Below are 16,620 nucleotides of genomic sequence, written 5' to 3' on the forward strand. Positions count from 1 at the left end.
CTATTTCAGCTTCATTGAGAGCATTCGTTTTAGAGCTGATTTGTATTGAGTTTAGCTGTTTTATGACTAATTTGCTTTTCAATGCTGCTTAGCAGCCAATTTATGATTTCTTTTAGTGCTGGGTGGTTACTTGGGATATTATCCCTTTCCCACCTTCCCTTTCTCCTATCCTCATTTCCTCCCCCCCGTCTCTAAATATTATTATCTGCCAAATTTACACTAACACACCACACCACAACTGATTCGGAGCGTTTGGTACGGTATGTCCACGCATCCTTCCTCCCCTGATGATTCTGTGAAATGTGATCCGTTCACAGAATCTGTCTCTGCGGTTAATGCAATGCAGTAGGCCTGGCCGCTTTAATTTTTGCTATACATTTTCGGGGTAACTCGGATGTACTGTAATCATTAATATTGACAAGAAAGGACTTGAGGCGTAATCTTACCACAAGTTCTTCCAGGATGCTTTCTTCGGACTGGCTGCGCTTGTGTTCGATTAGATTAGATTAGATTAGCATCTAATATTCTTTTATAATTTAAATATCAATAAAAGAGGCACTTCATCGGAAAACAAATATACTTTTCGATTGCAATTATGATTTTGTATTTATAAATGTGTTATTGGAATGTTTTAAATACATTTTCAATGTTTATGAGGAAAAGGAATATATCACCTTAAGGAAATATATAACATCATGTATCTGACTTGATCAGAAACCGGTGTTATATTCACTCTAAAATGTTTATTTAATAATACTTTGATAATATATTGACATTCGAGTGAATATGATATTTACAAAATTATGTTTAGATAAATTTCATTTAAAATTCAAAAGAAGTTGTTAGTAAACTTTATGTCTAGACAAAATGCTTTTCTAACTGGATTATGGATGACTATTTTGGGTTAAAAACTCAATATTTAAACAGCTCACTTATTTTTTCATAATTTCGAAAGGTGTATTCAACGTTATACTATATTTTTGCCTAAGTAAATTTTCCCGCATGTTTCAGTACATTCTGTGTACAAAGCCTAAGGGGTGTTCCTAATATTTTAAAATCAGTTCCAATTACAGAATATAAATAAAATGATGATGAAATGAAGTCTGATGCCTGGTATCAAGTTATGACTGAACTTTTTGAGTATTTTTTCAGTTTAGATCATTTTAATAACGATTGCACAGCCAAATTACCCCTATTTCATTTCTTTCATCAGTATTGAATTCCTCACAAAATTGGGGCTATTTTAATATTCAGACGACAGCTTGCTCTTGCAGCGGTCGGACGTAAACACTAGCCTGTGCTGATCTCCTTTGTTCTTTTTCTCCCCTGCCGGGGCCGTGCCGTTCGAAATGTCGAAATATCGCCGGAACGCGGTCGTAATCGACTATAACGTCTTGCCGGTAAGACCGGACATCGAGGCCGTTTCAAAGTTCATCTCCAACGACCTTCAACTGGATTTGAAACGAGTTAAAAACCTACAACTCAACAATTCCCGAAACCACGTCATCATCGAGCTGGGATCGCCGGAGGAAGCTTCGGACCTAGCCGAACGCCATAACCTCAAACACAAGGTAGGATGCAGAGGCAAATTGTTCCGGATACCTATTTTCCTGGAGGACAATTCCATCCAAGTCCGCGTCCACGATTTGCCGCCGCACATGCCGAACGAAATAATCGCCACCCATCTCGAGGCCTACGGGGAAGTCAACTCTATTCGGAGAGAAGTCTGGCGAGAATATTTTCCAGGCATTCCGAACGGAGTTCGAGTTGTCCGAATGGTTCTGGAGAAGCCAATTCCTTCCTTTATAAAGGTAGAGGAAGAAGTTGGCTACATTTTGTACAACCAGCAAGTTAAAACTTGCCGCCATTGTGCGAAACCACTTCACCACGGGAAGAAGTGTGACGAAAATCTAGCGTTAACCCCAACAACAACAACAACAACAACACCACCAGCAGCACAACTACTAGCACCAACACTACCAGCATTATCAGCACCAACATCAACACCATCAGCAACAGCAATAGAAAAAGAAATAACACCAGAAAAAACACTGCCTGAAATAGCACCACCAACAACAACAACATTCTTGCCATCGACCTCGGTCAAAAATCACCAAACAACACCATCAGATCAGACAATGGATATTTCTCCAGAGGACGACGACGACAACGAAACAGCAAAAACGGTGAAACCCAAGAGAAGATCGCGAAGAAAAAAGCCCTGGGATCCTCACTGGAATCATCTATATGACGACTGGTAGAAGATCGCGCGATTAATTCATCTATTTGATTTTTTCACGACTAATAAAACTATATTTTATAAAAAAAAAAAAAAATTTAATAAAGGCTTTAAAAAGGCTTAGAAATAAAGAGCTCTGGTAAAGTTCAGGTGTCCTAAGTAATCCAAAATTAAACGATTTAAATGACAGCGTACAGAGAAAATAACTTCAGGTGAACTCTCGGTTCTGGCGGAGAAACGATGACGGAAATTGGCTCCAAAATTGCAGCAAAAAAAAGGCTGCCCTGCGGGGTGTATTCCTAGAAGAAGCACGAATTAAGCTTATGGAAGAATTCTTTCGCTTGATCCCCTCCTTGTACCCATTACCTTGCATTCATTTTTCAGCAATTTTGTTCTTCATAATGAAAATGAATTATCACTTGGGTCAGCAAGCTTTTTCCTTTTTTTATAATTTTTTTTTCTGCCTTCACAAGACGCAATTCTTCTCTCGCCTTTCATTTCATTTAAGTGGAGGACCTCTCAGTGTACGCTTAATTTATTCAAATTTTGCCGCGCTGCTGGTGTCGCGTCGCGCTGGTCAAGACGAGTACGAGAGCAAGGAGAAAAAAGTTTATCATAATTTAGAAATAGCGCACCAGAATGCGTCCTTTTTTTTGATCGCAACAAAAAAAACTGAAGTTGAGAGCAGGAAAAAAACTAAAGCGCAACAATATAATGAAACGATGACGACGACAACGACGACGGCTCAAGGGGTTAAATTAAATGAAAGCTGATGGGACAAACCCCAATACCCACCCCGCTGGATGACACGGTAATGCTGGTTGGCAGCTGAGAACGAACGCAGGATAAAAAAAAGAAGTTCCCCAGGACCTGCTAAGCTCCTGTGCTACAGGAACAACCCGGCCAAAGTTGGTTCTCGCAGGCACAAAAAATAAAGCACAAAACTCCGAAAAGCAGATTCTAACCTTAAGCTTTGCCTGCCTCATTACGCGTTAGTTAGTTCAACTAACTAGTTAAGGGGGGAGAGAGAGCAAAAACAAACTTGTCCGAAAACCCCGTAAATGCTGCGAAAGTTGGAGCACGCGGAAAATATGTTCACAAACTGAGTAAACTTATAGCTGGCGCGCGCTAAAAAGGGTGCTGATTAAATATTTAGACTAATCGGAGGAAAAATAAGCTCGAACGCATGCTAGTAGCTCAAAACTATACCTTGCAGATTCATCAAATATTACATGAGCTTGGCGCTGAATCTAACGAGCGTTAAAAGTTTACAGCTGAAAACAAAAGCAGGAATTATAAACTCCACTAAGTCGAAATTATTTTGCAGCTTTCTATCAGTTGATTTCCTCGATTCATTAAGAGAGCTTAAACTCTGTTCCCAACCTAAAGAATCAAATCGACGCTGTCGTGCTATCTTGTCGTACGTCGCTTTTTGACGTTTCGAGAAAAACGCGTTTTAATGTTTGACTTTGAATAAACAAAAACGAGAGCACGCAATGTAAACAATAACAAACACGTTTTGTGTGGTTGATCAATCTGTGCATCGTCCTGAAGTTTGGTTGAATTTGGTTGCTGAATTCCAGAGTTATTAATACAAATGTTTAAAGTAGTCGAGCTCGTACTTGTGTCGAACGCGTTCTGACCTAAATTCCCTTTGGCCTATTGTCGCACTTACATCAATTTTCTGGCTGTGTCAAGATTAAAACTTCTTTGATATGAAAAGTGACAAAAAAGCACGGAGTTTTTTTCGGTTTTTATTGAATATCTCAGGATTGAAATAGAATTTTGGGGATCTATGAAGGTCGAAAGGTGAGCTGCAATTTGGCCCAAAATGCACGAGCGACAAGATAGGACGACAGCGACGACTTTTCGACCGGCGATATCTTGGAAACTATTGAAAGTTGATTGAAAGTTGATTGAAAGTGAGTAACAGAAATAAACACGAATTTTCTTTTCATCCCAGCCACCAAAGGATCAACAAAAATAAAAAAATGTAGAGAATTCTGCTCAAATATTTAAAAACCAAAATTTAAATGAAAAAAGGCATATGCTCAAAAACATGACATTCTTAAATGACTATATCTCGATAACGGAGCACTCAATCAAGAGAATTTTCTCAGCTTTTCAAAAATATATTTTTCAAAAGTGGGCAAACATGTGCACTTATTTAAAAAAAATGAAAAACTTCGACTATTTTTAAAAAAGTCACCTAAAAATGGATTAAACTTGAAAACGGTGCACTTTATCAAAATTGCACTAAAATACTTTTTGATTGCAAATTTGATTTTACATCGAAAAATGAAGTTAAAAAATTTTTGCGACAAATACTTTGATTTTTTTTTAAATCAGTATTGATTCAAAAATTCATAACTCGGTCAAAGATTTTTTGCACAACCTAGAATGTTCTGAAAAGTTGGCATTTAATGTCCTCTAAAACATATCAAAAAATGAAAAAAATAAATAAAAATAGTGTTATTTTGCAAATCAATTTTTAGAGACAAAAAGTTAAATAAAAAATCACCAAAATTGTTTAACCGTGTATCATTTTTTTCCAGTGCAGTCCGTATCCATACCTACAACTTTGCTGAAGACACCATCATCAATAAAAAAATCCCTTCAATAGATACAGATTTTTGAATTTTCATACATCGTTTTTGTATGGACAGCTGCCAAATTTGTATGGAACTGTTACCAAAAAAGTTTCAGTTGGATAAAAAAAATACAAAAAAAATCGAATGACCGAAATCTGAGAGAACTGCTCAATAGATACATGCATAAAAATGTTCATTTTCATCCATTTTAACCCTTTGAAAAATGAAAGTTAAAAAAAATCTTCAATTCACATTTATTGAAAATCAAGTTCGTTTCCAAGGATACTAGATGACACCAGAAAAAGAAACTTCTTAACTTTTTTCAACTCTCATTTTTAAAAGGGTTAAAATTGATGAAAATAAACATTTTTATGCATGTATCTATTGTGAAATTGTCTCAGAAACACGAATATGATAAAATTATCACCAGAAAATGGGATCTAAGGGGTCCCCCAAGCTGAAATTCACAACCAAAAAATTTACTTAAAGTAAAAATGTCTATTTAATAAGTTAAACTGCCTTACCCAAAGCGTTCTCAGTCTCAGATGGTAGTCCCAGATGCCCCCTACAAGCTGCAGGTTGAACCGAGTTGATATCTGGATGGAACACTTTTATTATTTGAGTTTGAAAATTATGCTATTTTTTCACTAAAATGCCAATAACTCCCTTTATATTTAACCAATTGGGATGCTTCTCCCTGCATTTTTCAAGCCTTTTCAGATGCATTTTAAATTTTGAAATTAAATTGAATTTTGCCCAAGTTACAGCATTTTTAAGATTTTTGACGTTTTTGAACCTTCAAACTATGTGTCCCGATTTGCCCCACTTCCTGTTGACCTAGAGTGCTCATATTTTGGCCAGATGCTAGTTTCATATGTACAAACAACTCCTGAAAATTTCAGGCAGGTTGGTGAGGTCCAAACGACGTCCTATACAAAGGGGTATGCCTTGTTCGTGGACTCGCTCTTAAGTTGTGAGAATCAATTGAATTGTTGACTGTTTTAAAAAAAAACACACAACTTGAAGAAAATTTATTCCGTAAAACGGGATGACTTTGATAGCCTGGGACTTTGATAAGTTTGAGATTTTTCCGCAAAATGAAGAGTACAAATTAAATACGTACGGAATGCTATGGAATCATACTGACCTTTGTAGAGAAATTTTCAAAGTATTTCAAGAAGAAGTTTTCATAAAGTTATGAAAAATGTAAAAAGTTAATGGATGAAGTTAGTTAACTATAATTAAGAAAATGTTGATGAATAGCATTATTTTAATATTCTCAAAGTGTCATGATTTTCTCAATGAAAATGATTTCGAATCGGAAAACGGAATGCATTTTCGGATTCTTTGGACAATTTTCCACTAGGAGAAGGTAAAATATGTTTGTAAATAATAAATATTATGTGTTTTTGAAATATAATTCAAAAAAATCTTTAAATTTATAGACATTTTCAGTAGAACAAATTTCATATAAAATGTGAAAATATTTGATTCGTGCTTCGAAATCAGTTTGAAATGCAATATGAATCTATAGTTTTATAATCAACAATAGTTTTAACGTATTCCAGGCAAAATAATGAGTTTTAACGATTTTGCCTAAAATTTATATTTATTTTGTTAAAAAGCTTATAAACTTAGTGAACTAAACATAAACATTTATTTTTTTTCTTAAAAACTATATCAGCAACCTCAGTGATGATACTTTTGACATAACAATAAAATTTGAACACCTTAAATCTGATTTTAACATGAAAAACTATAACTATCAAAGTCACCCCGGAATTCAAACTAAGAATTTTCAACGCAACTTATTTTGTAAACACTATTGAAATTTTTTCTTCAAAAATAGTGTATGGACCTTATGTGGCCAACCCCAGTACATGTTAAAGAAAATCTTGAGAAAAACCTTAACAGTTGGAAAATATTCCAAAAATAATTTGACATCCTATCAATGTCGCCCCGGATTACGGAAATTTTTCAGATTTTATGAGCAGAAAGGCTCATCAAAAATGTAATAGTTTATTTTCATTCCATAATACTGCTATTTCTGTTGCAAAACATATAAGCAAGAGCTATTTCCAGTTTATAATGCTTTAGACATTAAGATTACAGTCCAGACTCGTTTATCCAGAGGCCTCAGAAAAGTTTCATTTCGGATAATCGAAACAGGAAAAAATGTTTTTTTTTTGTTGTCTTATTATTTATGGTTAAGCTTAAGTATGAGTAAGGCTACCAACTGTACGGATTTTTTCCTTACCATACGGATTTTTGAACCTCTTCGCGGATTTTCAACAGGCCGGAATTTTTGTAGTGAATTTTACGCATAATACGGATTTGTATTTGATTTTTTTTTCTTGATTTGGTCGAAGCTTTTGTTAACTAGAAATTTTTATTTTTCTGTGAGTTTGATTTAAAAAAGGGAGAGTTTTCCCGTGTTTCCTCAATTCAAACTTGATTCACTTGGGTAAGAAGGGGATTATTATGCAACTTACATGCACCTCGGAAATTCCTTCGGGAGGTTGTTGGGGGGACTATTCTGAGTCAGAAAAATCGATTCCCAAAATATTCTGTCGGTGAAAACTGATTTTATCTCGATTTGAAGTTAAAAAACCTAATATATCACCTAAAACCCCAAAAATACGTCTAAAATCTCAGGCTAACTCTGGACAAAGAAGTAAATTTTCATCAAGATATCAATTCTTAGTTCCCAAAATATAATCCTGGCATAGTACACCTTAAATCGGTCCATTACTGGAGTCCCAGCGTCATCAGGAGGTGTAAAATAGTGTTATTTCTAAAAAATATTTTCAATTTGCTCTGGTAAATCAACTGTCATGTCTGAATTCAAAAACTAATGTTGTAGCATTGTTGCAAACAAAATGAAGAACAATTTTGCAGAATAAAGTATGACATTTTATCCATTTTCAGTAAAGTTATGTCTATTTTTGTGGGAAAATTGTTGCCAATTTTCAAAATTCTTCGATATTTAACTTATTCCTGTTATAAACAGCTACTACGATCATTCTCAGTAGGATGTAACAAAATTTACCTTTTGGCGTGCATTCAGGGGCTGGTTCCGGGGATAACATTGACGTTTTGAGCAAAATGAAATGGCGCGTCGCCTATCTTTTCTGCTGATCCGTTCTTTCGAAAAATTTCAAAACTTTGAAGGCCTGAGCTCCAGAGTGCGTCAACTCAATGTTAGGGGCAGGGGGGGCAGAATGGACCATGGGGGCAGATTGGGCCACCCTTGGTTTTGGGCTTTAGAAGGGATTTAGACCAACTGTAAGGCAAGGGTCTTATCAAGGACGTCAAATAACATCACCGTACCAAAAACGACGTTTAAATTCATTGTATTTTTCGAATTATGAGCAAAAATGTAAATTTATTGACAAAACTACGCAAATGTTGTTTATTTCGAGGTTTTTAAATAAGCTTTCTGAAAAGTTGGATTGTTTGAAAAAGTTTTCTCAATGGGCAAAATGGACCACCCTTATCCTGCCTTATAAAAACAATCAAAAGTTATGAAATTTCGATTAAATGGATTATTTCACTCCTGTTAGCTTCACAAATCACTGTTAATGCAACAATAGTTGATTTTTCAGTTGTTTTGATGATTATTTGTAAAAATAGTGTCCTTTTTCAACATATTAACACTATTTTCAAAAATGTTTGTTTTGGTAAATGACTATTTTTATAAAAGTGATCAAATTTCATGGAAACTATACTGGAAAAGTTTCTCAAGTCATTTCTTATCACCCTTCAACGTTGTAATAGAAGAAATGGCTTGTTTTCTAAGGTGGCCCATTCTGCCCCGCTGGGTGGTCCATTCTGCCCCGCACCCTGGAAAGTTGTTCGAAAAAACATTTTTTTTAAAGTGGCTCATAAATAGTTTTAAGTAAAAAAAAAATCATCAACCAGGTGTACAACATTCAAGGGAACATTTCAAAGCATAAGCCTACTACACTGGATTCATAAATTTGCATGTTTTTCTATGATTTTCGGTATATTTTACTTAGGCGGACCATTCTGCCCCCCTGCCCCTATATATACCAAAACATGCGCAAGGATCTGGCCTACACGCCGATGATGTTGAAAATAAACGCTTCAGTGGCCAAATTGTCTAAAAAATCTACATTTTTGAAAAACATGTTTTTAAGAGATGAGTCCTATTTAAATTCAAATGCAAAGCGACAGCTCCTATTTAGTTCAATCAAGCTCATATTTGGGATTTGAGCTCAGTACGCCCACCGGAACCAGCCCCTGAATGCACGCCAAAAGGTAAATTTTGTTACATGGGTAATTCTCTACCAACTCACACGAAATCGGGAAAAGTTGCCCCGACCCCTCTTCGATTTGCGTGAAACTTTGTCCTAAGGGGTAACTTTTGTCCCTGATCACGAATCCGAGGTCCGTTTTTTGATATCTCGTGACGGAGGGGCGGTACGACCCCTTTCATTTTTGAACATGCGAAAAAAGAGGTGTTTTTCAATAATTTGCAGCCTGAAACGGTGATGAGATAGAAATTTGGTGTCAAAGGGACTTTTATGTAAAATTAGACGCCCGATTTGATAGCGTACTCAGAATTCCGAAAAAACGTATTTTTCATCGAAAAAAACACTAAAAAAGTTTTAAAAATTCTCCCATTTTCCGTTACTCGACTGTAAAAAATTTTGGAACATGTCATTTTATGGGAAATTTAATGTACTTTTCAAATCTACATTGTCCCAGAAGGGTCATTTTTTCATTTAGAACAAAATTTTTCATTTTAAAATTTCGTGTTTTTTCTAATTTTGCAGGGTTATTTTTTAGAGTGTAACAATGTTCTACAAAGTTGTAGAGCAGACAATTACAAAAATTTTGATATATAGACATAAGGGGTTTGCTTATAAACATCACAAGTTATCGCGATTTTACGAAAAAAAGTTTTGAAAAAGTTACTTTTTGCGTTTCTCTTTGTTTCGTCGTCCGTGTCTGTCGCGAGTTACCATGAACGGCCATGATCGATGACGACCAACTTTTTCAAAACTTTTTTTCGTAAAATCGCGATAACTCGTGATGATTATAAGCAAACCCATATGTCTATATATCAAAATTTTTGTAATTGTCTGCTCTACAACTTTGTAGAACATTGTTACACTCTAAAAAATAACCCTGCAATGTTAGAAAAAACACAAAATTTTAAAATGAAAAATTTTGTTCTAAATGAAAAAATGACCCTTCTGGGACAATGTAGATTCGAAAAGTACATTAAATTTCCCATAAAATGACATGTTCCAAATTTTTTTACAGTCGAGTAACGGAAAATGGGAGAATTTTTAAAACTTTTTTAGTGTTTTTTTCGATGAAAAATACGTTTTTTCGGAATTCTGAGTACGCCATCAAATCGGGCGTCTAATTTTACATAAAAGTCCCTTTGACACCAAATTTCTATCTCATCACCGTTTCAGGCTGCAAATTATTGAAAAACACCTCTTTTTTCGCATGTTCAAAAATGGAAGGGGTCGTACCGCCCCTCCGTCACGAGATATCAAAAAACGGACCTCGGATTCGTGATCAGGGACAAAAGTTACCCCTTAGGACAAAGTTTCACGCAAATCGAAGAGGGGTCGGGGCAACTGCTGTGTGAGTTGGCGGAGAATTACCCACATCCTAATGAGAATGATCGTAGTAGCTGTTTATAACAGGAATAAGTTAAATATCGAAGAATTTTGAAAATTGGCAACAATTTTCCCACAAAAATAGACATAACTTTACTGAAAATGGATAAAATGTCATACTTTATTCTGCAAAATTGTTCTTCATTTTGTTTGCAACAATGCTACAACATTAGTTTTTGAATTCAGACATGACAGTTGATTTACCAGAGCAAATTGAAAATATTTTTTAGAAATAACACTATTTTACACCTCCTGATGACGCTGGGACTCCAGTAATGGACCGATTTAAGGTGTACTATGCCAGGATTATATTTTGGGAACTAAGAATTGATATCTTGATGAAAATTTACTTCTTTGTCCAGAGTTAGCCTGAGATTTTAGACGTATTTTTTGGGGTTTTAGGTGATATATTAGGTTTTTTAACTTCAAATCGAGATAAAATCAGTTTTCACCGACAGAATATTTTGGGAATCGATTTTTCTGACTCAGAATAGTCCCCCCAACAACCTCCCGAAGGAATTTCCGAGGTGCATGTAAGTTGCATAATAATCCCCTTCTTACCCACCGTGTGATTATCAATAATTCTAGAGTTTTTGAACTATTGTCTTTCATATGTTGATAGGACCTTTTTAAAAAATACTCTAGAATTGTTCTTTTAGAAATTCCTTACTAAATATATTCCATTTCTAAAGGCTTTCTACAACTTTTTGAAAACATTTGAACATTTAACAAATCTAGAGTTTCTTTTTAAATGTCCTATAAACTGTTGTGTTTCACATGCTATACGACCTTTTCAATAAAAAAAAAACTCTGGAAAAGTGTTCGTGAAAACACTAAGAACGATATTATTCGTAAAAGCAAACTTGACATTTCGTAAACTTTTAAACGTTTAACAAAAAAAATTGAAGAACATCATGATTTGATGCAAATCACGGTTTATTGTATGAATACTTTTAAACGTGCAAGTCATAATCACTCTGATAGCATTTTGTGAAATTTGTTAGCTTTAAAAACGACACAGTTTTATATTTTTAATTCTCAGATTTATTAAACGTAATTTATATAAATAATTCATTGACAGTTTTTGTTATACCATGGTTTCATATCGGCAAAGTGTACGAATTTTTGCTCAGCAAGATTTGGTAGCCTTAAGTATGAGCCATAAACTACTCAAAATTGATTTATAATTTTTGGCGACCGAAATGGCGGTCATAACAAATTCAAATTTGACTGAAATGGGCTAACAGAACTCAAATTTGATGTTTAAAGACGAAAATAAAAAAATAAGATTTTTTTTTATCGCGATTCGATTAGTAAAATGAATTTAATTAAATTAAATATTTTTGTCGATTATATTGTATATGTTTTCCCATATATTTTCAAAATGTTGCATATACAAACATATACATTTCCAAATTTCCCGGGAAACGGGAATTTTGTTTCACGGCGGGAAATTGGCCCTTGGGAGGGGTACTAATTTTACATCCCTAAAAGGATTTGCTACATTCCTTCATTTATATACTGCAACTTACAGAACTTTTGATGCATTATTTTCCTGAAAACTGCTTTTAAAAATTCGAGTCAATGTGTATAAACGCACTATCAGATCTTAACTTTTTACCTTAAAAGCAATTGCAAAAATTGCTTTTTTAATTACAAAAGTTTAGAACATAAAAAATATATGTCACAAACATTTTAGGCAACTTTTGTTCTGATAACTTTACTTTTCTTGTTTTATGCTTTTCTTGTTTTATTTTTAGCATTTTAATTTGCATTTATCTTGTTTAGTTTATGTTTGTTTTTGATAGTATTTGGCCTATTCCACCACCTCCTATCATTACCTATTGCCTATCTATTTTTTTCATGTTTTTACAAAACACAGCTGAAGTTTACCCCTTAAAAATTACCTTTCTAAAAACATTGGCAAAGTCACATAAAACAAGTAAAACTTCAAAACCTAAAATTTTCTAAAATTTTAAGGGTTCTTCTTTGCAATGCTTTTTAAAGATCAAAAATTGATTGAAAACTTGTTTTTTTGTTTTCTTCAGCTTAATAAAAATAAAGAAACTGGGATGCATAGATTTCACCAAATTGAAAATGAACAAAACATCCGTTCTCAAAGAACTTATTTGTGCTGCCAACTGTTACTGCAACCACTCGTCAAGCTTTTGTACCCATTTTTGCAACATGTTTTATCGCTCATTTTGAAAGAGTGCTGCTTTTAAACTCTGCTCTACTTATTATGGTTGAGCTTTCCCAAGAAAATCCATTCACTTTGCCTTCCAAAGACGGTTGCATCGTTGCACCAGAAAGCCCCGTTAAGGCACAAGAACATGTTCACACATTTTAAAAACCAGACCAGAAAAAAGCTCAACGAAGGAATATTCTCTCAAACGCAAAGTGGCACGCGGATCATAAAAAGCAGCTGCCACGCCACGTTCAGCGTTGGCCAATAGAGCTTTTGGGGCAACTCCCGAAGCTCCGCTCTCCACTGGGAGGGTGATAGGGAAATTATGGGCCACCCTAATCGGTTTCCCTGAAGCTGGTGAAAGTTTGCAAAACAGGAACCCTTTAAATCGGGGTTTGAACAAACAACTCGTTGCAAAACTTGTTTTTTTTTCAGCGCTCGTCGTATTTTTATCTGCAAATTTTGTAATTTTGATAAAATAAAATTGAATGAAACTCAATCCAGCCTTGCGCAGGTCAACATCGTTTCCGATGCATCCAACAACTAACTCTGCTTTTTCCATTCCCCCTCGAGGGGGTTGGACGTCGTAGTTCCGGCTTGTGTACAACTTTGGTGTGTGTGGTGGGCGGACGATTTTCGACACCAATCCGGAAGGCCCACCCTAACTCATCCCCAGCCCTGTTTTTTGTTGGCCCAATTTTGTTGAGCTGCTGGCGCACAACTTTCCGAGAGATGTTTTGCATGATGCAAGTAATGAGCGTAAAGATGAAAATAATTTCGGCACCAACAAAAGATTGAAGCAAAGTTGGATTCTAATGCTGGGCCTGCGTCAATGAAGTGAGGGAGAAGGGGGTGCATTTTCCCAACAGAATGTTCCACCAAACTGCCTGCCAAACTACTGGATTGAGCAGAAGCTTCAGGGAGAAAAGCTGGTGAAAGAAAAGTTGGTCGAAAAATTATGGCAACTGCATGGCAAAAGTGTTATAGCTTTTACTTCCGCCGTTAACTCCAGGGTGTGTTTTCTCCCGAAGTGATGGCAGAATGGCCACACGGCCTACTCCTCCCCACCACCCGGGGAAAAGTCCCGGAAGAGCACAGAAGGAAATTCCATCACTACAACTCTGAAGCTGGTGCTGCTGCTCAAAAGAGGACCCTCTGGGAACAACGTAGATAAAATTAATTCATAATTCATCGCCATAGTGTTGGTCCCGTACTCGTGTTCACGGAAAAGGTTTTTCCCGCGCTTTTCCAGTGCAACGAGAGAACAGTGAGAGAGAGACAGAGAGAGGGGGATGAGTGTTGTTTGCAAATTGAATGGAGTTTTCGCGAAAAGTAGGCACCACTCCTTTCTCCCGGACGGAGGAGAGCAAAAACGTGTGGCACCCAATGGGAAAAGCGGCCCGTGATGCCGGGGTCCTGGCAGAAATGGCAGAGTTGCCAGAAATTGTATAAAAAATATCGTTCTTTAAATTTTGCTTAAAATGTCAAGCAATCAAAATTCATCGCTTCATCGCAATAATCTTCAAAATTAAAAAAATAATATTTCGTTGGATACTGGCAACCCGCATCCAACCCCAAACTATCGCCTGGTTCTGGCCAAAGACCGACGTGAAGGAAAGCTTGACAAAGGCAAGTCTTTCAATTATGTACACCGTAATCTGTTTAGCGCACGAACCGATCCGGCAAAGCAAAGAAAAGGGCTCAAGTCTTTATCTTCTTTTTTTTTTTTGCTTTGAGAGAGTTGCATCCAAGTATTGGTTCATCTTTCAAGATTTTCGAACACAGTTTTATTACAATATTTTTGACTTTGGAATTAATTAAATGTTAATATGCTGTTAATTGAGCTGCATTATATATATTTGAATTATTTATTGTCAACTTCTATTTAAAGAATGATTTATATCCGTTCACTTGCCAAATCCAGCGAAAAATAACACCGACAAACAAAATGTATGCGCAGGCTCAACTCGAGGGGAAGGATGAACATTTAGGTCCCCATGTTTTTTTTAATTGTGTAAATTTGGAAGGTTTAATTTTAGAAGGTTGAATTTTACCTCTTTTATGATGTAATTTTACCTCAATTTAGAATGAAAAAGTGGCATTACACCAGAAAAGAGGTAAAATTACACCTTTTCAGAAGTAAAATTATACATTTTTTATAACATAAAATTCACTTCTTCCCAGATATAATTAGCAAGATTTTTTTTCTGTGTAGGATTTGATCCGGGGAACAACTTTGTAGAACATTGCAATGCTCTAGAAGTTGATCCCGAAAAGATACAGGTTAATTTTTTGAGCATGTTTTAAAATTTTCAATTTCTAGCACTTTGCGATGTTCTACAAAGTTGTTTCTATAAGAAACCTAAGAATAGGAAAATTTGACATATTTTCTATAAGAAGATGTTAAAAGTTACAATTCTCCATAGTAAATTGATTAAATACTAACTTCAGATCAAAACTGGAGCAACTAATCCTTAACCAAATGAGCTCAAATTTTCAGGCTACACAGTAAAAAAATCATGGTAATATTACATCTGGGAAAGGGTCATCTTTTATGTCAGAAAAAATGTGTAATTTTACCACTTTTCTGTTGTAATGCCACTTTTATAGACTAAATTGTGGTAAAATTACATCATTAAAGGGGAAAAACTCAACCTATCAAAATTACACCTTCCAATTTTACACATTTTTTTTACTGTGTAGCTTCTGGGGCCATAGTACTTTAAAATTCCGGTTAATGCAAACACAATTGAACACTTTTGTCTTTATCATATATTCGTGAACCACGCTACAGCGCTGTAATTTTTGTCAAAAAATAATTATAATTGAAAGGGTTTTATCCATTTGTATATATGATTCCGAGCACTTTACATACACACAGTATAAAAAAAAACCATGGTAATATTACTTCTGGGAAGGGGTACATCTTTTATGTCAGAAAAAATGTGTAATTTTACCACTTTTCTGATGTAATGTCACTTTTTAGTCTAAATTGAGGTAAAATTACATCATAAAAGAGGTATTATTCAACCTTCCAAAATTACACCTTCCAAACTTACACATTTTTTTATTTTTTTTTTTTATTATTTAATCCGGCTGAAACTTTTTCAATGCCTTCGGAATGCCCAAAGAAGCCATTTTGCATCATTAGTTTGTTCATTAATATTCCATACAAATTTGTCAGCTGTCCATACAAAAATGATGTATGAAAATTAAAATATCTGTATCATTTGAAGGAATTTTTCGATCGATTTGGTGTCTTCGGCAAAGTAGTAGGTATAGACAAGGACTACACTGAAAAAAAAGATTTTCATTTTTATAAATTAGTGCACATGTTTGCCCACTTTTGAAAAAAATATTTTTGAAAAGCTGAGAAAATTCTCTATATTTTGCTTCTTTGAACTTTGTTGATACGACCCTTAGTTGCTGCGATTTTGCCATGCAAAGGTTTAAAAACAGGAAAATTGATGTTTTCTAAGTCTCACCCAAACAACCCACCATTTTCTAACGTCGATATATCAGCAAATAATGGTCCGATTTTCAATGTTAAAACATGAAACATTCGTGAAGTTTTCCGGTCTTTTCGAAAACAATATTTTCAAAAAATTTAAATCAAGATTAACATTTCAAAAGGGTGTAATATTGAATATTTGGCCCTTTTGAAACGTAAGTCCATTAGTTGCTGAGATATCGACGTTAGAAAATGGTGGGTTGTTTGGGTGAGATTTAGAAAACATCAATTTTCCTAATTTTAATCCTTTGCATGGCAAAATTTCAGCAACTAAGGGTCGTATCATTAATTAGCATGAGCATGAGCATGAGAGCCCACCCATGCTTGTCCTTCTCCGTTGCTGAACAGAACCGTAATATCCTTTCAGCACTACTGATCATATGCTTCGACTATCAAGTGGTATTTCCCTTATCAACAGCATGTATGAATGC

General features: G+C 35.2%; 1 protein-coding gene across 1 annotated transcript; it reads left to right on the forward strand.

The window, feature by feature from the left end:
• The first annotated feature begins 1,349 nt into the window (after positions 1-1,349).
• On the forward strand, positions 1,350-2,261 carry LOC120423036 (uncharacterized). The gene has a single exon (XM_039586697.1). The coding sequence runs from the start codon at positions 1,350-1,352 to the stop codon at positions 2,259-2,261; it is 912 nt and encodes a 303-aa protein (XP_039442631.1).
• Positions 2,262-16,620: the final 14,359 nt, after the last annotated feature.

Source organism: Culex pipiens, chromosome 2 (genome assembly GCF_016801865.2).
Source record: "Culex pipiens pallens isolate TS chromosome 2, TS_CPP_V2, whole genome shotgun sequence".
Classification (NCBI taxonomy): domain Eukaryota; kingdom Metazoa; phylum Arthropoda; class Insecta; order Diptera; family Culicidae; genus Culex; species Culex pipiens.

Excerpts from the sequence above, each read along its gene's own strand:
- LOC120423036 (XM_039586697.1), top strand. The coding sequence starts at position 1,350 with ATGTCGAAATATCGCCGGAACGCGGTCGTAATCGACTATAACGTCTTG.